General features: G+C 44.0%; 1 protein-coding gene across 5 annotated transcripts in view; it reads left to right on the forward strand.

Moving 5' to 3' along the window:
• IRF2 (interferon regulatory factor 2) overlaps nucleotides 1-26,703 on the forward strand; it is a 94,273-nt gene extending 67,570 nt beyond the window's left edge. For 3 of the 5 annotated variants that reach the window (XM_077144512.1, XM_077144513.1, XM_077144511.1), the window contains exons 6-9: nucleotides 3,675-3,792; nucleotides 15,766-15,930; nucleotides 22,452-22,498; nucleotides 23,725-26,701. In XM_077144512.1, coding sequence (XP_077000627.1) covers nucleotides 3,675-3,792; nucleotides 15,766-15,930; nucleotides 22,452-22,498; nucleotides 23,725-24,033 — 639 coding nt within the window. In that variant the 3' untranslated portion in view covers nucleotides 24,034-26,701. Of the gene's footprint in view, nucleotides 1-3,674; nucleotides 3,793-15,765; nucleotides 15,931-22,451; nucleotides 22,499-23,724 lie in introns of all 5 variants that reach the window. The other 2 variants (XM_077144514.1, XM_077144510.1) reach the window with 2 other exon arrangements.
• Nucleotides 26,704-26,912: the final 209 nt, after the last annotated feature.

The raw sequence follows: 26,912 nt of genomic DNA on the forward strand, positions 1-26,912 counted from the left end.
ACTGTAATTTAGCCTTCAAAAGGCCATTCCACTCTTCTATCAATCCAGCTACTTCTACTAGCTTTACTAGAGCTTCTGTTCTTCATGGCATTGAGGTCTCCTTGGGGTAGCTTGGGTGGCATGCGTGCCCTCCTAGGGTGCAGTTGCCTGAGCTCTTTTATGAAGCCCAGCTGTCATCTGAAGCTTTTGTTAGCAGAGAGACTTGGAGATGTCCTGAAATTTGATGCCCTTAAATTTGGCATCAAGGAAACTGGTTTTGGACAGATGCATTAGTGTAAGTTTGGGGTGGGAGGGGGATAGGGGATAAAAATAATTTTATGGCCACTGTATTGGGTCTTAGAGGAAGCTGGATGTAGACAAAGGGCTGTGGCACTGGGACGAGGCAGAAGGGCTTGGCGCACGGGATGAGGGCGTCTGGCCAGGGAAGTCCTCTGCTATCTTCCCTCCCAGGCCAGCCCCTCAGCCTAACCTGCACATGTAGGTTTGAGACCCACCAAGGCAGTGTTATTATTTTAGAGGACTAATGAAAGCCACACCTGTCCCTGAAAGCTCTTGCACCAGTTTCTTCTGCCACAGAATCACTTTAGGTGTAAACCAATTCCTAGATTCCATAAAGATGCAGTAGGTTCATCGGCATAAACATTGGCTTTGCCATGGAGGCAGTTGAACCCAAGGACCATTTGCTTTGGGTTTGCATGTTAGAGAAGTGAGAAGATTAGAAACCAAGAAGACTGTCAGGGGGCTGATGAAGGATGAGCTAGGTCAGGTTATAGTGCAGCAGGGCAGGGGACGGCATCATGGGAGACGAGGAGAGGCTACTGTGAGAGGCATGGCATAGATAGCCATATGCTTCCTTTTCCAAATTTGAGCTCTTTGGTTTTATTTTGTGATATTTGGTTTCAGCTCTTCTTACTTCTAATCCTTACAACAGTTTTGTCTGTATATGGTGACGATCCTGCTCTGTGGCCCTGCTGTTCCACACCTTGGATCTGAGAGGCATTTTGGGGAGGAGCTGGATTTTGGGTCACTTACTGCATGATCCTTCCAGAGTGATAGCTATGCCAGTGAGGTCGCTGATATTTGCGCTGACCTTGGAATTGGCGGTTTTGTTTGAGGTGGGGTGGGTGGGGTGAAACGATGTTCGAGAGAATTCTGCCTCAGCCTCCACCGGTGGAAAGTACCTTTGTATTGTGAAAGTGCAAGATACAAGGGTTTATTAAGAAACTCTTGGGATAGAACCATATCCCATGACTAGAAAACTGAGTTCTGTTCCTTTCTCTCCTTGGGCTAAAAGTAGTGCGTTCTTGGAAAATTAATTTAGTCTCTGAGTCATCGTTCTCTCAAGTGTAAACTGATAAAAGTAGCACTTGCCGCTAATTAAACCGTAGATCATGTGAAACCCTTAGAGGTCTTCAATTGAGAAATCAGAATAATTTAGCTTTACAAATATCTGCACATCTGACTGCTGCATTACTTTTATAAGAAACATAGAAACAGAGTGAGTAAAACATAAAAAGGAAAGCAAAGAAACCCATCAAAACTAGCATTCTTTACATAGTTTCTTCACATGTTCGTATTTAGTTCCTTTCAGGGGAATTGAGGACGTTTATGTGGAGTAGTGAAATGTGCAGCATCACTGGGGAGAGGGAGGCAAAGGAGGGACCATCGAGGAATGGAAGCAAGAAGAGAGAACAGCTCGCTCAGAGATAGGGCATGGCAGCAACTTCCAATCATTCGGCTTGAGATGTTCTCTACAAGGGAGGAGAGGGCCTTCCTTTTGGTTGTCAGAGGGAGGGGCCAAGGGAAAGGGACTTGAGCAAAGGTCACTGGAGATGGGAGAGAACAGGCTTTCATTGGGGACATCTGAGGATTGCAATCATGTATTTAATAAGTGCCAGACACATATTGATCTCATTTCATCTTTACATCTTTCCTATGATGTGGGTCTGTTATCGTCCTCATTTTACAGCTCTCTGCAGCGTCCTAGGAGAGGCTTGAAGAGGTTAAGTAAGGTCTCCAGCTAGTGAGAGGTGGAGGGGCTGGGCTTTGTCACATGCCTACCAGACTCCAAACAGACATTGCGCTTGGCGGTGGGAGCTCCATTCCACGGGTGGAAGGGACGTGGGGCCGCAGCCGATGAACTGGGTGAGGAGGTGAAGTGAAAGAGGGGGTGGACACTTGTTCAAAAGTTTGCCTATAAAAGAAAGGGAAAAAATGGCGACTTAAGTTGTCATCAAGTGATTTTTTTTTCTTTCCCAGAAAGGTCAGACGTCTTCTCTGGGGCTTGTATAAAAGGGGACAATCCTAGCCAGTAGGGAAGAGATGAGTAAAGATACTGCCCAGTGGAGCTATTCTGGGCCCTTCCTTATGTTTGAATTTTGGTGCATCTTGTAAACCATGCAGTGTATGACTTTAAGAAACAGCTGTACAGTGAGGTGATGCTTTTAAAGCCATGGTAATTGTGGTGGGGATTTTTATGGTAGGTTCACGTAGGAAAGACACCATTTTCTCAGGGGTGTTAGCCTTCTACGATGGGGGGCAGGGGAAGTTCATCATTGATTCTAAGTAGCAGGTAAATAATTTGACTAAAATACTCACCATGCCTTAGAGTTGAATTCCATTCTTAACTTTTTATCTCACATGATCCTCAGCTCTAAGTCCTGTGTTCTTTCCACTCCTCCACTCTCTTTTTCCATTTTGATTTCCCCAGGAGGTGTCCTGGATGGCTTTTTGTGTGTGTGCCTGACCTGATTGTTCTCAAAGAAGCAAATGCACTCTTACCTCAAGGAAAAACTCTCCAATCAAAATACTGAAAGCCTATTTGTACCTCATTTGTACTGGCTTCCCAGGAGTGAGTTAGCACTCCAGGGCATGGAATGTTCTAGTGTCTTTGAATATGTAGAGTTTAGAGCTGTAGAAAGTGAAAGGGATTTGTTCTCATTATTTCGTTAGTGTGGATCTGTAGCCGTTTGGGCTAGATGGGGCTTTCAGGTACTAGAAAGGCATAATGTGAAGCAAAAGGGGTGTGGGCTTACCCGGCTGGACTGGGTCTGGTGAGCTGGATGGAGAGGAGATATAGCTGAAAGTACAGCTGTGTTTTCATCTGGCCTTCTGGTGCAGGGTACACAAATGGCCAGAGCTTACGGCAAGCCACATCTGAGGAGAATTCATCTACAACTTTCTCTAGGTTCCTTCTGTTCCCAGGCCAATCGTTGAGGCATAGTTTTTTCTAAGAAATAATTGCACAGGAGGTGGTGTAAGTCTTCCCACAGAGAAAAAACCTGGGGTTCACGCTTGAGCACTCCCTCTGAGAAGGAGAACTTGGAATCTGTGCAATGCAGTTCTCTACATAGACAAGTTATTTACCTCTGTTCAACTCTAAAGCTGTTACCTACAGGTGTAAGCATTTTCATAAAGGCAAGCCAGATGCTCCAATGCCATTTTTTTTGTTTGTTTTTTTGTGAAGCAAAATGAAAGGAACAGAATACTCAACAGTGTACTCTATTCAGAAATGTGCTTCCTTAACTCTAGGCTAACTTAAAGAAGTAGGGAATGCATTGGGTAGACAAACATGACTCTCACATTATAGAAAGTAGGTAGAGGGTAGAATTTAAGCTAAGAAATGGGAGGGAAAAGAAAGTGTTCTCAATTCTTTTTTCTTTTCTTCTTCCTAGCAAGAACCAGTTGAGTCATCTTTGGGGCTTAGTAATGGAGTAAGTGATCTTTCTCCTGAGTACGCGCTCCTGACTTCAGCTATAAAAAATGAAGTGGATAGTACGGTGAACATCATAGGTAAACTGTTTTGACATCTCATTTTCTATACATGCGAGCAACCTTCGGAGTCTTAAGTGTGTAAAATAGTGATCTTAAAACAACAGAGTCAGTGAGAGGAGGTCCTGGAACCATCTGAAAATGAAAGTTCCAGCCCAAGATTTTGGGGCTGAAAAATAAAGGCCTTTGAGGATCAGATTAAAGAATTTAGAAGTGTCATCTGCAAGAGAAGAAGGCTGAGCGGGACTTCCCAGGAGAGTCCCAAGTAGATGAAACAGTGCTTCCCGGTGGCTAATGATTAGCGAGTCTCAATCTTCTTTCAATATTTGATTATGGGAACAACTGTGTTGTTTATTTGACTTGGGAACCAACTTTCCTCTTGAGGCCTCTGGGACCTGCTCCATGACAGATTTGCCGCATTTTAGACATGAGGAAACTGAGGCACAGAAACACGGTACACTTTGATTCAACAAATCCTTTTGAGCCCCTTCTGTGTACCATGCTTTGTACTACAAGCGGGAGGTAGAGTGGGGAACTGAGCAGACCCAATTCCTGTCCTCATGGAAGGAGAAAGATAATAAAGGGACAAATCCATAAGCAACTAAAGCGTTACCAGTTGTGATGAGTGCTCAGAAGAAAAGAATGGTGAAAAGAGAGATAATAACAGGGGGGACCAGATTTAGATTGGGGAAGCCTCTCAGAGGAGTGACGATTCACCTGAAGAGTGGTGGGCGAGAAGGCCCTCGGGCGAAGTGGGGAGGGCAGGAGAGCTGCCCATGGGGCCCTGAGGTGGGGACCCGCCTCAACAGAAAAAGAACAGTGTGGTTAAGTGTAGCGAGCATGGGGACAGTGACATGAGGCTTGGTCAGAGAGGGAGGCAGGGATTGTCCTCTGGACCCTGTAGTCCAGGGAAAGGAGGTTGGGTTTTATTCCAAGTGTGATAGGAAGCCACTGGAGGGTCTGTTGTAAAAATCTTTTTGTTGCAATACAACATACAGACAGGAAAATACACAAGTGTTTTCACATACACACATAATGCAGGCAGCATCCCATAGAGGGTTTTGGGCAAGGGGGTGACAAACTCTGCATTACATTTTAATAAGGTCCCTTGGCTGCTGTGAGGAGTATATAGTGGCAGAGAGTGGAGGCCCAGAAATGAACTTGAATTAATAGCCCTGAATCCAGAGCCTGGGCATCTTTGCTTGGGGGGTGCCTTTTGCTCAAGGTTTGCTGCATTTTGTGGCATAGGAGATGGCGTAGGAATGAGCCTGGCCCTGGCACCATAGAATAGACAATGCCATTCTAACCAAAAGGGGGAAAAGAAGTGTAACTAATAAAGTATCAGTGGCAGAGAGAGTTCAAATAGAGTTGAGAAGCTACTCTGGAGGTCACTTTTATGCAAGCTTCAGTTAGGTATTGCTACCTACCATAATTTGCCAATCCCCAACCAAAACCATTCCTGCCAATCCTAAAGAACACCTAGGGTAATATATAAGATTCTACAAAGGTTCCATGCACTAAGGTAACTTTCCAGAAACCTACAAACTTCAGATGGGTCCCTGGATCAGATAAGTCCTGAAACCCAGAGGGGCCAACCTTTCCAAAACATCAACTAGTTCCATCCCCCATCCCATATTATCAACAGCCCCTTCCAACATGAAAAAGTTAGAATGGCCATAGCCCAAATGTCCCTAAAGATGGGTGATAGATCAAAGATGATGGCAGAGTTATACAGAGAATGTCTGGGTTTAACAAATGAGTATGATTGCTGAATCAGTATATTGATAGTTCTTTTAGTCTCCAGTACCTTAGAGCAGCTAGAAGTAAAAACCTAAAATTGTGGAATTGTAACCCATACCAAACTCTGAAATCTGTTCTACAACTAATTGTTGTGGGGTGCTTTGAAAAAAAAACAGTTTGCTGCATTTTGTAAATAATCAGGGCCTCTGATTTCCTCCAAAAAGTCTTGCTGATAAGAACTAGAGAGGTCAAACAAAGCTATAAAAGCAAACTGGGTGTTTGGGGGCCTTCATCTCTGGATTTTTAGATTGAGGACTGACAGGAGTCGTAGTTTTGAAGTAGAATCCCAAATAGAGGGACTCCCTTGCCCCTTGAGCTCTTGGGCAGGATGCAGTATGAGAGAAGAGTAAAGCGTATGTTGAGTGTGTGTTCTACCTCAAGGCAGATATGGCCTTACATTCCTTGAGAGCCAGCGTCTGTTGGCTCACAGTAGTTGTGGGGCTAAGAGGGGTCTTGGAAACCAAACCCGCTTCTCGTTTCCCAGTGAGGAGGCCGGGCCCTCTGGAGGGAGGTCTTTGGCCATCAGAAGCCACCTCCCACTCCTCCACCCTTTGGCCCTGGTTTCCATGGCCCTGTTGCCTCCTGTGGCCAGTATGACCACATTGGCCACTCTTCTGGTCCTTTATGTATGTTGCCTTTCTCTTCTGGACCTGGAAAATGTATGCCCTTTGAACCCCTTTAAAAAAAGGGAGAAGTTTGCCAAAACCCCATGCACTTTTTCTAAAGATTCGGCTTATTTTGGGTGGGCTGGTTGGTTTCGGGAGCTCCCCTCCGTGTATGAGGTGACCTCAATCTCAGATAAAGTTTAAACAAAAGCCACAGCCAGGGCGGGCCATGGTGGCTCAGCAGGCAGAGCTCTCGTCTGCCATGCCTGAGTTCTGGATTTAATTCCTGGTGCCTGCCCATGCAAAAAAAAAAAAAAAAAAGCCACAACCATACCAGAGTTTCCTTCACTTTTTGTTGAAGCTTTGGTATGAAAATCTTTTCTCAGGTTGATTATCTGCCTTTTGGTATAATTGGTGCTACGTGGGGTTGGTGCTGATTTTATTACCCTCTTCTGTGCAAAGAGACCAGGTTTGGTTATGGAATCCCCTGATGGATTAAATGATTCTCTTCCTGGGCTTAATAATAAAATAATCATGAATACCCACAATATGAGTTTGATTGTCTCTTTCTAATTAGTTGGTAGCCCACGGGAAGGTGTACAATTACATATAAAGCAGATACAAAAACGCGTTTTAAAGATATGGGTAAATTTATGAACATTGATAGAAGCGATCCCCTAGATTTTTAAACAGTTCACAGAGGTTTTGCCTAAATTCTCCCATGCGGTCATTGATTAGCCATCTCAGTCTTTGCGATGTGTGGAGGGGATGAGAAGCACAGGGCATTTTGATCCCAAGGCGTCTGTGAAATTTGTGAGATTCTGTCCCAACAAATGCTTTATTTAAACATGACACTCCTTCTGGCTTGCAGTTCATTTATTTATAAACTCAGTTTTATTCTGTTTTGTATTTTAGTACCAAAATGAAAGTTTCAAGGTGTTTTCATTCTACTTGTATATGCATATGTTTGTAAGATTAAAATTGGAAGCCGAAGTGAGTATTTAATATTACAGTATTTTCCACATTGTCCATAGACTATTTTAGCTAGTGAGATGGATTGAAAATAATTAACTTGATCTAACTGTACATTTTTATTTTGGAAGGGATTGGCTGTTTTGAAAATGAATCCAGTAAGCGTGCGAAACGTGAAATGTACTGCTGCCCTGACAAATGAACTCTTATTTGATTGCTTTTGAGGTTTTACTTTTGTTCTTGCCAGAACTTCTAGCCAGAAACATACACACAGGAAAAAAAGCAGCTGTCAGAGGGCTGGTGCTAGCCTAAATTTCAGATTTCAGACTTAGCTAGCCGTACACAGGAAGCGGGAGTGTCCCAATATATAAGACGTGTTCTCTAATGTTCTCTCTCTCCTCTGTGGTTAAATGCATAGTTTTTAGCACCCAAAAGACCTATCCTTGCTTTCCCTTTAAAGGGAAGGTGAAAAAAAAACACCTTATTTTTATATTTACTTTTCTTAGCATTGAATTATTTTGTGTGTGTGTAACTTCTGTTTTTAGGAAACGGAAGAAGCCAGCAACCTGTTGGATTGTTCTGACAATCCCCAGCTGGCATCTTGCCCAGGTCAGCGGGGCTTTTGCTGAGCAGTATTGAAATAGTCTCCTGGCTGGTCTAAGAAGTTGCAGGTGCGCATTCTGTCTGACTTGCCTGGGCAGTGCTTTATTATCCCATTGTGCTTCTTGATAAAAGATAACCCCACCCTTCAATAAAGCAAAGATTGCTATTAAACAAGGGAGACCATTCATTACCCTAAAGTAAATAAAGAAATCCTTAGTGACTAGACAGAAAGCAATTGAGAAATAATGCTTTTTGGATTCTGTCTTAATTTTGTCTGTTCCTTTTTTTTTTGTAATTGCTTCCAAATTGGACTGATTTTGTCTGAAGTGAATGTAAAGTAACCCTGGAGTAACTTTTTTACCCAGCATGGAAACCCAGGTAGCGATAGGAAGGGACTGAAGGAGCAAGAGAACAGATTTGTAACTTAGAGACCAACTTTAGGGTCCCCATGAGGCCTCGTGGGTGTGCCTCAGGTTGGCAGCTGCAGGCACCCAGAATCAATAGTGGTGTGAGCAGTGTGCCGTAGGACGTGACTTTGTCTTTCCCCTCTTCTTTGGTCCCTGTTTGTTTGTTTTTATTTTTTTTTCCATTTTCCTTGTGCTTAAGATATAAGATTCCATTTGTGATATTAACTTAGCTTTGGGCTGGCGTTTGAGATGGAGGGAAGGAGTGACGCTCCTCCATGCATGTTTTTGGTGGGCTCTCAGCCATGCTCCACGCCTTCTCCTGGGAGGACTGAGCTGTTCCCCCTTTCAGGAGTAGGGGCCAGAGACGATGTATCCAATTTTATCAGGGTGCCTAGAAAACCAGGTGAGGTGTGACCCAGCTATCACAGTGAGCCTGGACACAGAACCGATACCCCACCTTGTTTTCCTTCTGCTTAATGGACTTCAGAAAGCCTGGTCCCAGAGGTGAGCCTGCCCGGGGGCTGCTTCTCAGCCATCACCTGCTGACTGGGAGCTCTGGCCAGTGGTGGTTGGCTGTTGTTTATTCAACGTTAAGAAGTTTGCATTTACCTAAGAAACTTCTTGTCTTTTTATGAGGCTATACTTGCCCTTTCATTAATTGTCAAATCTTCCTGTCTTCCCTTATCCTATTTCTGAGATGCATCCCCTTCTTTCTTTTGCTCATTCTTGTCCCAGTTACTTCACTGTCACCTGAGGTCTGCCTCTCGCCTGCCCCCTCCCCATTTGTTGTCCACATAGAGGGATTGTTGTAAAAATGCCAGTCACCCCATGTCACCAGCCATGACCCCCGATCGCCCCAGTGATAAAGACCCGAGTGTCCCTCACGTCCCCAGAATCCTGCAGGACCTGCCTCCCACCTACCTCTTCTGAATTTGAGTTGTGGTGAACACCTGGACTGCCACGTGGCTGTCCATGGAGAAAGTCAGGTTGATGGTGTGGTTTGTTGTTGTGGGGTGGCCTCCAAGGCTTTGTTAGCCCAGTACTGTAAAGAACTGTGGGGAGCTGGCAAACCAAGAACTCTTACCCAGATGTCTGTCCCTAGATTATTGACCTTTGAGACATATTGATTAGCTAAACTGAATTTTTTATTGGGACACATTATTTGCTTCCCTTTGTGATGCCACTTTTTATGGGGGGTGAAGAGTTGAAACTGCATCAACACACTATCCAGCCCTACTGTGATCGTCTCACCTTTTCTCTTCGGTGCCTAAAAAAAAAAAACCCATGGCCACAAGTTATAAAGAAAAGAGCGCCAGGTTAGAAGTTCAAGAAGACTTGAGTCCTAGCCCTGCTTCTGCGTCATTTACCATGTGATTATGGGCAAACCCTGCCTGACCTCTCTGAGCCTCAGTTTCCTCACCTATAAAATGGAAATTGTAATACTGATCCTGCCTGCCTCATAGAGTTTGTTGCAAGGACCGAATGAGATATACAAATAAATCATCCTGTGATTAGAAGATAGTAAAATAATGCTATGATTATAATTACTAAACTATCAAAATCATATTAATTTACTTGGGGAAGAAAATCAGCCTCCCTCTGTGCTGCATGCATCATGAGGATTGGCCTTAGTGGTTTGATTCTCAAACTTCCAAACAGGGTCGAGTAGATATTTCTCTCCATTGTGCCATGCTGAGGTGCCTCCTTTGACACGCTCCACAACTAACCTTTATCCTTCACTTTGCAGTTCCCCAGTGACCTTGGCAATTTACCGGACCTCTCTGGGTTTCAATTTTTCCAACTGTAAAATAGTTGGAGCAAGTCAGCTCCAGGGCCTTTCCTTTCCGTGTCTATTATTTCTCCCTCAAAGAGGTCTCTCTGAGGCCCAGGAGCATGCAGCTTTCTCAAGTTGAGCCCTATGTTAACTCCACAATTGTTAATAAAGTAAGAGTAACGTTTTAAGGAACAAACCCGTTTATCCATAGCCGGCCATGAATAATATTGTTGTAATTCTCAGCAGCTAGGTTCAGATAAAATGTCATTCCTCTGGGAAACTCTTTCCCTTATGTACTGGCCTTAATAAATGAGGGAAGCTTAGTGGGTTTCTAGCTCCTTAAACCATTTGAGAATTTCCTCGGCAGCTAATAGAGGATGTTGAAAAGAACTTTCACTATTGGTTATGAGCTCAGAGTCCCATAAGATGAGATTCAGAAGCTTTTATATCTTGAAAAGGGCTTAGAACGCAAAGAGTAGCTCGGCTTGAACTTCATTAACTCTTCAGGAGATATTGCAAAACTCTGAAGAGGTGAGCCTTGGGGTCAGGTTAAGCTGCATTTGAATCTAGTCTTGCCGCTTGCTGGCTCTCTGAGCTGGCTGACCTTGAACTCATTACTTAACTCTCCTCCATTTCCTCTCTTGAGATGGGGATGAGGTTGGACCTTCCTCATAAGGTTGTGAGATTGTGGAGGTCAAGCATTTAGTACAGACTCTGGCAGAGTAAATGCTCAGGAAATGTGAGGTTGTGCTATTATTATTATCACCAATAGGATACTCTTTAGCACCTACAGAGGTGTCACTGCTGACCTCATTTGTGGTAAGATTGCTAATAATTTGCTTTTTTGTGTGTACAACTTTTCTGTTGTTAAGACATCAGTATTGCTGTCAGTTTTGTCACTTGGGGCAAAGGTTGGCTCACCTGACATGGATGAAAAGACGGAGAGGGATTGAGCTTGTTTAGAGATGGGGCCTCAGGCTCACCCTGAGAGCATCTCAGACATTGGGATTTCCTTTCTCCTCTCTTGGGTGTGTGACTTGAGAGTTGGGAATAATTTCTAAAGTGCCCTCAGCCATGTTGAGAGGTGGTCATCCCTTACTTACTGAACCATAAAGCAACACACTCCTACCGGGAAAATTTACCTTCAGAGATAATGTAACTGTATTAACTGGGTCCCCAGGTTGTGGCATGGAAAACACAAACCCATTTTTCCAACCTGACCACCAACATTCAAGAAATATTTAAAATCTGAGTCGAGGTGCTTTATCACCATTTCTTCTCAGAAGTCACTTATATTGAGGTATGATTTGCATACAGTATAATTAATCCTCTTCAATTGCACCATTCTTTGAATTTTGACAGATGCATTCAGTGTGTAACAGCCCCATATTTGAGATGTAGAAACCCCTAAGGTTTTCTCACTCCTACCCCAAGCCTCTAGCAACCTGCTGTTTTTATCAATTCGCTTAGATTGCAAAGAGCCCACTTACTGCAACTATCTTGAAATTTTCTAGAAAATATTGTCACCTCCTGATTTTGCATGAACTCCCCAGGGCTCTGGTTCTTAGCTCCCAAACAAAATGTCTGGACCAGTCATTGAACCTCTTTCATCCATTTATTCAGCAAATGGTCACTGAGCTAGCTGCTCTCCATGCAAGCTAGGAGCAAGAGGTATGGCTGGACACAGAAAGTTCTAACACAGGTTCTCAGCTGTCTTAGGAGCCATGATGTAGTTAGGGAGATGCACCGCATATAAATCAAGAATTAGAGAACGATATAAAGTTAGCTAGCAACATGAGGCAAAAAGTCAGAACATCATGAAATGATGCCACATTGTTGTAATTTTGGCTGAACAGCAGGGACAATGAGTGAGAGGCTGAGATGCGCTTAGAGGGTGCGGTGGGGGGGTGTCAGTATGTGCTGGTGTGGTCAGGAAGGGGCTCCTGCAGCCCACCATTCTCAGTCCTGCCTATTGCTCAGCTACCCCTCACCCCCTCCTTGTTCCTGCCTCCTTGAAACCTGTCATTCCTTTAACTGGAAGAAATACTCCCCTTCCTCCACTTTTATCCCATGACTTCTACTCATCCCCCAACCCATTTTTATTTTTTAAAAACTATTACCTTAAATTTATTCTTTACATTCTGCCTTAAATGTATTATCTAGATTTATATGTGCTGCCCTATAGCTCCACAAGATTTCTTACAAACAGGATCCTTGACTGATCCTTTTATGCCCCTCAAGCACTTGGTAGCAATGCTGTATACAACAAAGTAGGTGCTCAATAAATATTTCTTAGTTGAATGGCTGGATTGGGCGCAATGGGGAAAAAGCAAAGAGGGGAGAATTCCTCATAAGAACAAAGAGATATCATTAGGAAGAGACTTGAGCTGCTGCCATCGTTTATTAACATACCTTGCTGTTTGTATGTTAAAGAATTATAGTACAAAGGAAAAATGCATTTTAGAGCTTCAGATGTAAAAGTGTCTTTGATTTAAGTGAAATCTATATAAGTTATTATATAATTACCTCAGTGTGCAAGATTTTGCTTATAAGACCCTCTCTTCCCCCAATACACATACACACGCACGCACACACACACACACACACACACACACACACACCACTTTGTTTTTCATCTGTGCTCATCAGCTGCTTCTTAAGACATGGGGTAGGACAGGGAAGGTCTAGGAATCAGTTTGATTTTCTATTTATTTTTCTTCAGAAAAGAGGCAGAAGAAATCATGAGAGAGGTCAATATTAACACTCAATCTGTATCTAGTGGACTGCGTAATTGAATGTATCCTACTTAAATAGGATAGTCTAATGGATAAAATAAGAATTTGGGAGTCTGCCTGTGATATATAGCCTGCTTTCCTTTTCTTTAGTTTTACCCCTGTTTTAGTTTCCTGGCTGTCAAATCAAATCCTATGCAATGGGTTGGCTTAAACAACTGGAATTTATTGGCTCACGATTTTGAGATTAGGAGAAGTCTGCAATCAAGCCGTCATCAAGGCGGTGCTTCCTTCCAGAGGACTGTGGCGTTCTCCTACTGGCTGCTGGTGATCCTTGGCCCTTGGCTTTTCATTCACATGGCCATGTACATGGCGGCCACTCTTAGCTTCTCCTTTCTCCTCCATGTTCTATTGACTTTCAGCTTCTGACTTTTCTCTCTATGTGACCTTCCCGATAAGGCTTTCAGTATTAGGATTAAGAACCATTCTGGTTCATTTGGCCCTCTCCTTAACTGAAGTATACTCATCCAAAGGTCCTATTTATAAGAACCCATGCCACATGTTGTTTCTGGGGTGCATAGCTCCAAATCACCACAGTTTCCCCTCAGGAAAACTTAACAAGCATCCAGTTTTCCTTTTATCTGTATGCGGTAGCTTTGTGGACTCTTTTCTCACATCCCCAGATCTGTTTTCCCAGCCTCCATCTGCCTTTCCTTTCTTTATTCCTTGAATCTGTGAATTCCCATTTCCTTCTAAAACCTTTTTTTACTAAAAGTCAGATAATGTTTGCCCTACCTCATGCTAGTCATTTCATTGCCCTCCCCACCTGTTCATATTACCTGCCCATAATGGCTAACTTCTCAAGGACATTGGAATGTGGTCCCCTTCATGCTTAATCTGAACATCATACAGAGGGTGAGAAAATGTCAGGGAGGTAGAACATTGCACACAGTCCAAACTGTGTGACCTTGACCAAGTCATGCTATTTCTCTATGCCTGAGTTTCTTCATCTATAATAGCATTGATTCTTTCCCTGTTATGCTTATGGGTTGAAATGCTAAAAGCACCTACATGGGGTGAATAAAACATCAATTATAGTGGTAAAATTATTTGAGGACCTTGGGAAAATATTGTTATTACCATTTTATTATCTTCCCATTTATTTATGGGTACCAGTTTTGGTTTTTTTTAAAAGGCAGAATTAATTAACTTGAAGTTTGCAGTTCTAAAGCCATGGAAATGCCCATCTAAAGCAAGGCTATAAAAATATCCAAATGAAGGCATCCAGGGAAAGATACCTTGGTTCAAGAAGGCCAATGACTTTCAGGGGTTCTCTCTTAACTGGAAAGGCACATGGCGATGGGTGCCAATTTTGAGGGATATTTCATCCAATCAACTGTCAACGGTAGTGTAATGTCAATTCTGGTTAAAATTAGGAAGGGCAGGACTTTCAAATTAAAACCACAATGAGATATCACAACACATATATCAGAATGGCTAAAATAAAAAATAGTGACAGCTTCAAGTGCTGACAAGGTTGTGGAAAAATTAGATCATTCATAGAACACAGTTGGTAATATAAAATAGTACAGCTACTCTGGAATACAGTTTCTCATAAAACTGAGCATGTGATTATCATACTACCAGGTAATTGCACTCTTGTGCATTTATCTCAATGAAATGGAAGCTTATGTTTATACAAAAACCTGGATACAAAATTTCACAATAGCCTTATTTCTAATACTCAAAAACTGGAAATAAACCCAGATGTCCTTCAGCAGGTGAAAGGTTAAACAAACTGTGGTACATCTGTACCATGGAATACTACTCAGCGATAAAAAGGAACTAGCTTGCTGATGGACACAACAACCTGGATGAATCTCCAGGGGATTTCCCTGGTTTCCTATATGAGTTCATTTATGTAACGTCTTTGAAATGAGAAAAATCATAGAAATAGAAAATAGAATCGTGGGTGCCAGGTGGATAAAGGAGGTGGATATGGCTACAAAAGAGTAACTCAAGAGATCCTCGTGGTGAGGGAAACTGTCAGTATTCTAACTGTGGTCATGGATACATGAACCTCTATAGGTGATAAAATTGCTTTGAACTAAATACATACTTGTGCTCTTACACACACACACACACACACACACAGGTGACTACAAGCAAAGCCAAGGAAATTTGAACAAGATGGGTGGATTAGAATAGTGTCAAAATCCTGGTTGTAATTTTGTACTGCAGTTTTGCAAGATTGGAGGAAACTGTAAAGGGTGCATGAGATGCTCTGTATTATTTCTTATAACTGTATGTGAATTTACAATGATCTCACACAATTAAAAGTATAATAAATAAATTGAGGGGTGGGCCACTGTGGCTCAGTGGCAGAGTTCTTGCCTGCCATGCCAGAGACCTGGGTTCATTTCCTGGTGCCTGCCCATACAAAACATAATAATAATAATAATAAATTAATTGAAGCAAGATGCAGAGCCAGGGTCATCAGAATCCACCTTATCAGTGTTCTGGGGAGCTGATGCTACTAATGTCCACCAGAATTGGGAATTGGACCCAGAGGTCTTGTTGCACAAAGTGGAAGGAGCACTGGGCATAGGAACAAGCACCCTACATTTAGAAAGGATACAACGGGTGTCCTTCCTCTATAGTAGGATTCGATAATGTCTCTCTGGGCCACAGAGACCAGAAAATAGCACAGCAGCTTCCTTCGGAGCAAGGCTAGAGAACAGAAATGGGTCAGGCTCAAAGCACTATCCTGACGGGTCCTGAGGCTAGGTCTGGTTATGTGTCCTCTGGTTACGCAGCCTTAGCTGTGACCTGGCTTCCCACGGTTGTTCCTAGCATGCTGCCAGTGGCTCTTACAGGTGGCCATGTCTAGCTCCATGGGAAGCCAGACTGTTGGCAGGCTGCTTCTCTGGAGATGGAGACATCAACTCAAAGCTGAAGCTTGTTCTTCAGCTTCGTGGCAGGTGACAGATGGTGGTCAGGACTTTGTCGCCTGACTATTCGGCTCTTTGGGGGAAGGTTTTTCTTCCTTGAGGTTTTGAAGTTGGTGGCCTCGGTGTGTGATGGCTCTCTTTTCTTTGAAGTTGTAGGACAATCACATTTGGATAGCAACATTGAGGATCAAGAGATTGTCACTAACCCACCGGATATCTGCCAAGTTGTGGAAGTGACCACTGAGAGCGATGAACAGCCGGTCAGCATGAGTGAGCTGTACCCTCTCCAGATTTCCCCTGTGTCTTCCTATGCAGGTAATCAGGGAGGAGGGAAACTTCTGAACTAGCCAAGGAACCAGGGAGGGGTGCACCCTCAGTCTAGGGTAACCAGTTTCACCACACAGCAGAGAATTTCTCCTCTGTGCTAAGAATTATTCCTATTGGAATGATTGATGCTTTAGCTTTCTTGACCAGTGTCTTCTTGGACACTTTTGGAAGACATGATCAGGGAATGTCTTTACTCAATCATCCATAATGTTGTCATGCTTGATTAACAGATAGTAAGATTGCTTTGGGGAAGCAGCTCATCAGAGTCTATTTTATTTTCACTATAAGGTATTGGAAATCTTGCAGGTTTTTTTTAAGTGGAATCTCAGTCTGAACAAGCTGAATAGTAGCTTAGAGATCATCTCTTCCATTACTTTCATTTTCAGAAGTGAAGTGAATTGCCCAAAGTCACAAAACCAATAAGTGTTTGGGCCGGGACTTACACTAAAGGCTTTGGACTAGATCTGTTCCATTATACCAAATGTCCTTGACACTTCCTCTTACTTTTTCTTCCTTTCTCTATTTAGTAAAGCTTCTGATCGGGCCAGGAGTCTGAACCCATTTCCGATTCCCTAGGGAATGGCCATATAATTACAGAAATTGGTCCAGCCAGTGTCACAGGACTAGAATCAGATTCAGTTCTTTCTTCCATTCTTATAGAATAAAATTATGGCAACTTTTATCCACCAACATTACATCATCTTATACTGTCTTCCTGTTGGTCTCCATTTAGTTTTTTGGGACTCTGTCATAATTAGGAAATATAAATGCTGCGCCAGTGTTATTGCTTTAAAATATTTTTTTTGAAAAAGAAGCAGCCGATGCCGTATTATGCATGAGAACGACAATCAGCTCTAATGAAGAGTTCAGGGATTCTTCCAGAGCTCCTTTACATGCTTCTGAATAGAGTGTCCTCCAGTTAGGGTGCCACCTCCCCATAGGCACAATGTCAGCATTCCAATCAGATTGATTCAAGTAGCTGGTTGTTTATGAGTTATGGGCCACTAAGTAATGACCTTGCAACTTGAACCCCAAGTTCCTTTTGCCAAGAAGATAAAAGGAAGGCGAGAACAAACCTTGGCCACAAGAATATTATACTTGATCAAACAGGATAAGCTTGTCATCAGTAATTATCAATTTATCAAGCACATTTTGAACTCCTGCATGAGCCAAGTTCTTTGAATGTCCCCAATAATGATAAATTTATTGCTTGGTCATTGTGCTCTGGAAATTGTGCTGAATGCTTGCTCTCGATTGACTTAATTCTCATGAGAATAACTGCCATCGTGGTACCGCTGTTATCCCCAATTTTTAATAGAAATCTGAAGCTACTGTGGGTAAAGCAACAGCTGGTCGCATGCATGGAGCACAGGTGTACTAATGCCAGGACCCTGTGCTGAGCCCTCCCCTGCGGTGCTGCACGGGAGAATTGCACTGGCTTTTGCCGTTGAGAATGCTTCAGTGGTCTCATTTAATTTTCACTAGGACCCACGAAAAGAGCCAGGATGGAATGTTTATGCCTTAATTTTACAGTTGAGATAGCTGAAGCTTGAAGCCACTGAGCCACTTTTCCTACATTTACATAGCTCTGGCTAAAAAATTCATGACTCTTCTGTATCATGCTGCTGCAGGCGTTATTATACCTCATATGTGTGTGTATGTGGGTTTAAGGGCTTGTGACTTTAGAATAGACTTTCATGTTTATCTGTTGAATAAGGTTTTTCTGCCTTCTTGGGGATTTTGGAAAGACCTCTTCTTCCTGTTCTGCCAGCAGCGACATTTTGCTTTAGCAGAAGAAACCAGAGAACAGCTGAGCCATGCAGAGAGAAATGAAAATTTCATTACCCTTTTCAGGCCATTTGCATAGATTTGAAAAGGAGGCTATGAGTGCCAGGGTGGCAGACAGCGGGAGGTTTGGTTGGAGCCTGGCCTTCCGTCGTTGGCATTGTCTCCCTTCTCTGAAATCTTTGAAAGGGAGGCTTATGGGGTGGACCCAAAATGTTTCATCAGCACTACTTTTCTAGAACTTACAAACCCTAAGGAAATTGATCTGTTACTGACCATGGCTAGTTTAAATCTTTCAGGCAGCAATTTTTAGTGTTTTGCTCGTAAAGGCAGCTTTCTGGTTGTAGTCACCTTTCTTATTTTCCATTCCCAAATTCGCCTGTTTTTCATGACAGCGTTCCCTTGTCGGGGCTGTTCAACTGAATTTCAACCCCCTCTAATCATGTGTTTAAGAAATTGGTATTTGGGGCCTTTTGTTTGCCATTTTCCCCCCTACCAAACACTGAAATATAATCCCAGTAGAATTTCAGAATTACATTCAACCTTGCAAGTCTGTCTTCTTTTCTGTGGTCTAAATATTTTGGTGAGAAAGAAAAGAGACTGTTTCTTTGAGTGAAAGTACTTGCATTGGATGTGTTAAAACAATAAAAATTTCGAGTTTGATTCACAAAACTTGGAGGGGTGTCCTAAAACCCACCCTTAGGAAACTCCAGGGGATAGTCTGGTTAGGTCTGCTGTAAAGTGTCCTCTTGCCTGATCTCTGGCACCGGGATTTAATTAGGTTGTCGATGGTTCATTAAAAGAAAGTCACAAGGCGGGCCACGGTGGCTCAGTGGCAGAGTTCTCGCCTGCCATGCCAGAGACCCGGGTTCGATTCCTGGTGCTTGACTGTGCAAAAAAAAAAAGAAAGCCACAGTAAAATTTCTTTTTGGGAGGAAGAGTGCTGGTGGCGAACAGACTTAAGAGGAAAGCATAAGGAATAATGACTTACAACCAAGAAAATGGAGATTTCCTGATGACTGGCAACTACTATAGACTTGGTCCTCATGGAAACCATATGAGACATATGGTTTTGGTGAGACATAGGTAGCTTTTCTTTGAGATTGAGAAAAATTCCAATTCAAGCCTTATAGTCAAGCCTCCTAGTGAGTGAGGGTAATTGAAGAAATGATGGAAAGAAATCTGCCAAAATATTATTACTAAAACCTACTGGACAAAAGCTTTCAAAAAGTATACGAGGATGCCAGAGTACAAAAAGGCCTTATCATAAAACTTGTCATCTCCTTCCCCCATAATGTACCTGACATAGTTTGACAGTATGTTTTCTCAGGGAGGCATTAAAAAGTGGACCAAAATGAAGTGTCAACCCAAGGGAGAATATCATCTTAGAATTGCAACACTGGAAGACGGATTCTTTGAGATCATCTAATCCAAATCTTCCCCTTCCCTCTCACCTCATTTGCTTTCAGGGAAACTGAGACCAGAAAGGTTAAGTGAGTTGCTCAAGATCATGTACCTGTTATTACTCTGTAAACATTTTCAGCTTATTCAGACCATGCTAGTGAAGCAACTCCAATTGTTTTAAAAATTTCATTGTATTCAAAGTAAGTAAAAAATGCAAATTACTCAAAATGGAAGTACTTGTTGATTGAAATAGAATAAGAACTCCTATTGATATTTCAACAGTACCATTTGATCCAGTAGCTGTAGCTGCAATAAACTCATTTCTCGTATACCAGAAGTGATCCTAAAAAATATGGCAATGGTGAAGTACAACCAAGAAAACAGGAAAATGGACATCAGTACCCCAACCGAGAACTTCAAGGGTGTCTGTGGGGAACCCCTGTTTCTCTAGAGAGGAGGGTCTTGGTCCTCAGGCAGGAGTTTCAGGCATTTCCTGCTTCTACACTGAAGACACTTCAGGCCTTTTTTTTTTTTTTTCAGGCAATAAATGTTAACAACCTCATTTTGCTAATATGGAGGGTCGACTTCAGAAGTAGTTCATCTTAATTTAGAAAATATCCTCTTTAATGAACGTTTGTGTCAGTGTAAAGCCTAAGCCCAGACAGGTGTGTCTTTTCTTGTCTGAAACGATTTCTCTCTATTTGAGAACTGGGCATATCAAGGAAATTAGCATTCTCACCACACGTGTGGTCTCACCAAGGACTTTTACTGAGGGTCTGACCGCCCCCCTGCGGCATCTGTGAGTTTGGACTGTGGTGGAATTCACCCCCCACCTCACCTACCACAGCAAGCCTTGAGGCATGTTAGTTTTTATTTGAAGGAGGAAAGAACAGACTGTGATGCCATTTATGGAGAGTAATCAGAAGTGAAGCTGTCCTGGACCTAGATGGAAGGAAGACAAACCTTGCTCTGGAGCACCAGAATAAAGAAAAAAGAAAGCCGAGCATGGAAATAGAAAGGGGATTTTGAAATTTCGTCAGTGGTAGGAGCAGCAGGAGGGCTTCAGGGAGCCGAGGTCCTGTGCCCGGGGCACAAGCACAGTTTCGTTTTCGCTGCTCCATGCTGACTCAGTTCGCAAATTTGACAAGTGTCTCAACATCCCTGTTCCTCCTTTTCCTTCTCGGGTGGCAACCCTGATGCCCGCCTCTCCAAGAACACAAAGCGAGTGTGAGCGTCAGTGTGAGGAGGGGGATTTTCCTTCTCTGGTGTTTAGGTTTTGTGACAGAGACACATCGGGTGCCTTCAGAGCCGTGGCCATGGCCCACTGAGGCTGAAGCTTCCTCTAGGGATTTGCCCTGGGGAAGGATGAGCTCTGCCTAAGGAGCGTACAGACCTGCTGCCTAGCTGCTCACAACCTGCAGAAAGGCTCAGGGGTCCAGCCAGGTAGCCAGTCCTCTTTCTCTTCGTCTAAAGAACCAACTTGACACATAGTTTGGCCACTTGGTCCTTTAGCTTCTCATTTGGAGAGCACCTCGTCTGTGGCTGCCACTCCATGTGGTGGAAAGTGCCTTGCCTAGGCTGGGAACCAGCTGGGCCCGCGGCAGGGATGGGGTGGAAGGCAGTAGAATACACTAGCTCCCCTGTGCAGTGGGGCAGGGGTGGCTGCCTCATAGTCCCCTGTGCCAGTTGAAGGAGACATGGGTGAAGCGTGGCCCACAGCGCTCTCTAAATGTTCACTAGGAGAGCTTCTCTTCAGGCTTGCTCTATAAAATGAATGACCCATTCTAAGTAATGATCTCTAAGGGCTTATTTTAGAAGTTCTACCCATTTTGCTTTCATTTCTCTGTGCCCGTGGCAGTATTGAAAAACTGGGCACCATCACATCTTTACTTTAAAAAAGTTATTTTTTTACTTGAACAAGTTATATATGTTTTTACTTGAATGTTCTTTATGCATACAGGTGATGTGTAACCACTCACCACTGATTTTGCCTCTGTTAATCCAGTCTGTCATGCAGACCTGATGTCGAACAATGCCGATGAGCAGAGGGTAGAAACCTAAAAGCACAGCTAGCATTTACTGAGTGTCCACTCTGTGCCGGGTCCTAAACCCTGTCACTTCCTCATCACATAATCCTCTTATGCAGGTGTGTGGATGCACCCATTTTATGGGTGAGGAAATGGAGACAACTCAGTGCGGGTCTGTAACTCACTGAGTGTCTCAGGGCTGGCAGTCAGCAGGATGGTGACCATGTAACTACCAACTTAGTGACTTAAAACAACACATTTATCACCCAGCATTTTCTGAGGGTCAGGAGCCCAGTTCCTATGGACCAGGTCTTCTGCTACAAGGTCCCACAAAGCTACGGCCAAGGCAGCTGAGACACGAGTGGGGACGGGTCCATTTCCAAGTTCACACCTGGGGTGGTTGATTGGCTTTGGTTCCTGGCGGGCCCTTGAACCTTGTTGGCTGGAAGCTTCCCCTAGTTCACTGTCACGTGAGCCTTCCTCGTCTTGTCGCTTGATTTCTCAGTGCCAATAAGGGGGATAGTCTTCTCCTAAGTCAGGTTTCAGTTTTATGTCACCTAATCATGCCCTGGTCCTCCTGTGCATCCCGTCACTATTGCTGTATTTTGTTGTGTAGAAGCAAGTCTCAGGTCCCATCCACATGGCAGGGAAGGGAGAAAGGAAGTGAAGGGTGGGAGCTGAGAGTCATGGGGCCACCCCAGAATTTGTCCACTCAGGTGGAAGAGGCAACTCTAAGGATCTAAGTACCAAAGGGATATGAGGTCAAGGAGAGAGATGAGTGGAATAGGATGACCTAGGAAGACTCTTGGATAATGTTGACCGAGGTAGGACTTAGATGAAGTAATTGACGTGGATCGGAAGGGAGGAGCAGCGTGGGGCATGGTGACCAGAGCAGCAGTGAGAGAAAAGGTCTGAAACGGAGGCAGGTGTGAGCAGAGGGTATGGGGAGCCGAAAGCAGATTGGCCCCGTGGGATGCAATGCCCCCCGCTGGGATGCGGTGCAAACATCGCCTCCATCCTGACCTCAGAGGGAAAGCCAGTCCTCGACTCTAAAAGCAGCTTTCTCTAAAGGACCAAGGTTGTATAATTAAAATTCACCCTGACATCCCCCAGATAGAAGTTACTGTGTTTGACCTTACAGACGGGGGTGGGGGGTTGTCTTAGTTTAGTTACCCACTTCTCTTTTAAAAAAATTTAAAAATGAAGCTGTGATACAGTTTTCAAACACTGCCTGAGCCTCGGAGCCGTTTGAGTGGCAGGATTGATGGCCCTTGTTTTTCTCTCTGTGAACAGAAAGCGAAACCACCGATAGTGTGCCCAGTGATGAAGAGAGCTCGGAGGTAAGCATGGCGCCACTCGGCTCCAGGAGACGTTTGGAAGAGCCTTCCTGAGCAGCACTTTGGTTTCCTTGCTGCTAGTTAAGTTTCCTTACTTTTGATCATGAGTTTTACTTTTAGATTTTGAATGATACAGCTAAGCGCAGGGAACTGCATGGGAGGAAAGGAAGTAAAATGTTAACGATCAGAAAGAGAGGCTGTGACGGCAGGAAAAGGGGGTGAAACTTGAGGCAGGGAAACGTTGATATGTTCTCACTGTAAACATCCTAATGCACAAACAGAAATAGAATGTTCTGAGCGACCAATGACCAGAAGTAAACACCAGGAAGGACGTAGCAGTTAAAAATTCTCCCCAAACCTGGATTCCACTCCCTCTCCGAGGCCGAGCCCAGAGGCAGGCTGTGTGTTTGTCTCCTCTCTGAGTCCGCTTCCCAGGCAGGCAGCGCACAATGGCAGGAAATGGCTGTAAGGGTGGCAGGGAGCAGTTCCTGCTAAGCCTGCTCTGTGCGTGTGCCTGAGCGAGTGTGAGAGAGAGAAAATCAACAGCTGTGCAAATGAGTGGTCCTCCTCTTTCAGTTTCAAGTTAAGTGCAGGAACTCTGCAAAAAGACAGTAGCCCTGGATGCTCCCGTAGAGTCTGAGCCTGCATCTTCAAGGTCCGAAATGGCAGCCCTTTGTCTGGAGGAAGCCACCCTGGAGTAGCCGGGTGGCCATCTGAGAGCAAAGGGCTCTCTCTGTCTGTTGCTAAGTTCCTCTCTGGACTTCCTCTGAAAGTGCAGGTTGACACAGAGACCAGACACTCCACCAAGGAGGGAGAACCTATGAGCTTGACTAACTCCTCACCCCGGCCCAAAACTTAGTTAATAGTAAGGAGGCTGGGAAGCTGGAGCAGAGTGGGGGGTGGGGGGGTGGGCATTGGGGCACAGGAACAATTGCTACCTTGATTTCCTGCCCTCATAGAATAGCACTGACTGTGTCTTTTGGGAAGGTAGCAAGCAGGAAAGTTGGCAAAAAAATAAAAAGAGAGACCAGTCCTTGCTCAGTAGCTGGGTGTGGATTTCAGGGAAGGCCCTAATTGCTGAGCTTTTGTTCATTCGGTGACTCTTAAGAAATTCAGGTGACACACCAACACATGGGGACAACGGTGCTTTTTTTTTTTATTCTTTTCTAAACCGGTGCCATTCGATTGAAGCAAAAGGAAACATATGTCTCCATTCTTTTCTTTGCAAGGGGCGACCACACTGGCGAAAGAGGAACATTGAAGGCAAACAGTACCTCAGCAACTTGGGGACTCGGAGCACCTACCTGCTGCCCAGCATGGCCACCTTTGTCACTTCCAACAAGCCCGACCTCCAGGTCACCATCAAGGAGGAAGGCTGTCCCGTGCCTTACAACAGCTCCTGGCCCACCTTTTCCGACCTCCCCCTGGCGCCTTCTGTGAGCCCCGCTCCCAGCAGCAGTCGGCCAGACCGGGAGGCTCGGGCCAGCGTCATCAAGAAAACTTCCGATATCACCCAGGCTCGGGTCAAGAGCTGTTAAGGTCCTTGGCTTTCCCCGGCGGCTGCTGGGATTCCTTGGCTGTGTTTTGTTGTTTGTTTGTATTTTATTTTTCCTCTCTGACACCTGTTTTAGACAAATCTAAGGGAAAAAGCCTTGACAATAGAACATTGATTGCTGTGTCCAACTCCAATACCGGAGCTTCTTTTTTAAACTCAGGACTCCAGCCCATCGGTATATGTGTATCTCTAAGAGCCTGCTGGATCCCCCCCCCCACCCCCAGGGCTGCTCCCTCGAGTTCAAGGACGTCATAGGACCAACCCGCACGGGCCACAGAGGTGTGCAGCCAAGACCAGCATGGCGGAGTGGATGCCCTGGAATGGACGAGAAAATGTGAACTAGCTGGAATTTTTTATTCTTGTGAATATGTACATAGGGCAGTACTGGCGATGTTGCAGTCTGCTTCTGCACCTTATCTCAAAGCACTTACACGTAGGCCTTCTCGTGACCCTGCTCTACTTCACAGCACATTCAGCATCCCCCCTGCCCCCCAACCCGCCCTCCCGTCCCCACCTCCGTCCAGTCTCTTCTGTTCTTTTCCTCCCCTTAAAGCCTGTGCTCCACATCCTCGAGGAGGAGAAGAAAATGAACTTCCGCACAGATGTCCCATTTTAAGACTGCTTAAAAAAAAAAAATTCTTTCTAATCTGCTATGCTTGAATGCCACGCGGTACAAAGGAAAACCATCATGGAGATATTATGCAAATTCCCAGATTTGAAGACAAAAATTCTCTAATTCTAACCAGAGCAAGCTTTTTTATTTTTTATACAGGGGAATATTTTATTCAAGGTAAAATTCTAAAGAAAATATAATTGTTTTTTATCTTTTCTACAGCAAATTTATAATGTTAAGATTCCTTTTCTTGTTTATCAGCAGTTGTTATTACATCCTTGTGGCACATTTTTTTTTTTAATTTTGTAAAGTGAAAAAGCTTTTATGAGCTCATGTAGCAATCAAATTATCCTGTGGATTGATAATAAATGAATATGACATATAGTTAAATTTTTAATAGGCATAGTGCCTGGCTTTGTCTGTGTCTGCTTTAGAGCACAGTCATGGGACAGGAATGACAAAGCATCATTTCTTCTTGGGAACTGTTTTAGTTTCCTAGGCTGCTCCAAACAAAGACCATGAAATGGATTGGCTTAAAAGGTGGGACTTTATTAGCTTACAGTTTTAAAGTTGAGAAAATGTCCAAATCAAGCCATCATCAAGATGATGCTTTCAGAAAGCTGAAGGCTGGCTGACGGTGATCCTTGGCTCCTCTGCCACATGGCAAGGCACACGGTGGCATCTGCTACTCTCTCCCTTCTCTTCTGATTTCATTGATCTCAGCTGTTTGCTTCCATGGCTTTCTCTCTCTGTCTGAATTTCATTCTGTTTATAAAGGACTCCAATAAAAGGAATAGGATCCATCCTGAATGGGGTGGGCCACACCTTAACTTAAATAGGCTTATCAAAAGGTCCCACTTGCAATGGGCTCACACCACAGGAATGAACTAGATTTGAGAACATTATTTCTGCGGTACATGCAGCTTCAGACCACCGCAGGAACCAATGCTTTTTCCCTTGAGGACCACAAGAGACCCCAGAGATTCCTGCTGTGAGAATGCAAATGCCTGACTCTATTGAAGGCTTGCCTTGTGCCAGGTGCTGTGCTAAGTGTTTTACACAGGTGTTCTCTGCACTACTCCTAGTCGTCCTACGTTATAGAGACCTGCATCCATTTCACATGTGAGGAATCAGAGCTTTACCTTGTCAGGAGGTAGTAAGGGCTCCGGGCCCCAGTCAAGCCCAGGTCTGGTGTGACCCTGATGGAGTCTTTACCCACCTCATCAACTCCTCTCCTATGCCACAAGCAAATTTCACCCCCGTTGGTATTTTCCCCGCTCTCATCCATAAGCTTTCAAATATGACTGAAGTTTGGTATGCATGTCACGTACAGGGCCATGGATAAGACATTTTCAATAACAAATGTTTATTGGATTCATTCCTCTTTCACTGTCACCTGGGACCTTGGGCAGAGGTCCTGCCCTTAGAGTCTGTCTTTGGCATAACCAAATGAATTAAAGAACATCACACTCCATTCACCACCCCTTTTGTACTTCAAGGCATATGTATAACTGACCTTAGGAAGGTTACTTCACAACCTCATGTGCTTCCACTACATCTATAAAGTCAGGAAAATAAAACTCAGCTGCCTACCTACCAACTTTGGGGGGTTGTGGAGGAGATTGCAAAGTTAATATTTGAAAAGGTGCCTTCCAAGAAAGGACAAAGGACTTTTTATACTTGTTCTCCATATGTGTGGCTGCAGATACAATTAGCAGTCATAAAATGATCCAGCCCTTAACAAAAATTAACTGAAGCATTTTACTGGTTAGTGTCTTATAGTTAAAATGCCACCAAGTAATGGCTGACTGCTTCTGCAAGGAGCACCTTTGTTGATTGTTTATCTCAATTTCCCAGGAAAATCTCTTGCTTTCTTAGTGAAAGGAGTCCTAAGAAAGAAAGAGATCACCCCTCCCTAACTACTCCCCCCTCCCACATCATCTTAGCAGTGTGGTTTTTGGTTAAAAATCACTCTTCTCCCATGTCTTAAAGAAGTGAGTTCAGTTCTCTGTAACATATCTAAGTCCTATTGTTTATTCATCCCATTTTTAAAAAAGAAGCTACAGAAGTTTGTCACTTGATGTGGTTATGAAAGGGTTAAGGGCAGCTCCTACTTTCCCCTCCATCTTCCTCCCCACCCTCATCCTCCGCCCCTTTCCCTCCCAGCTCCCATCCTGCTTCCTTCAGCCAGGCAAGGGGTCCCAAACGCTGTCTCCACCAAGTGCTTCCTTCACTCCTGTGGCTGTCAC

The sequence above is a fragment of the Tamandua tetradactyla genome, chromosome 26 (genome assembly GCF_023851605.1).
Source record: "Tamandua tetradactyla isolate mTamTet1 chromosome 26, mTamTet1.pri, whole genome shotgun sequence".
Taxonomy (NCBI): Eukaryota; Metazoa; Chordata; class Mammalia; order Pilosa; family Myrmecophagidae; genus Tamandua; species Tamandua tetradactyla.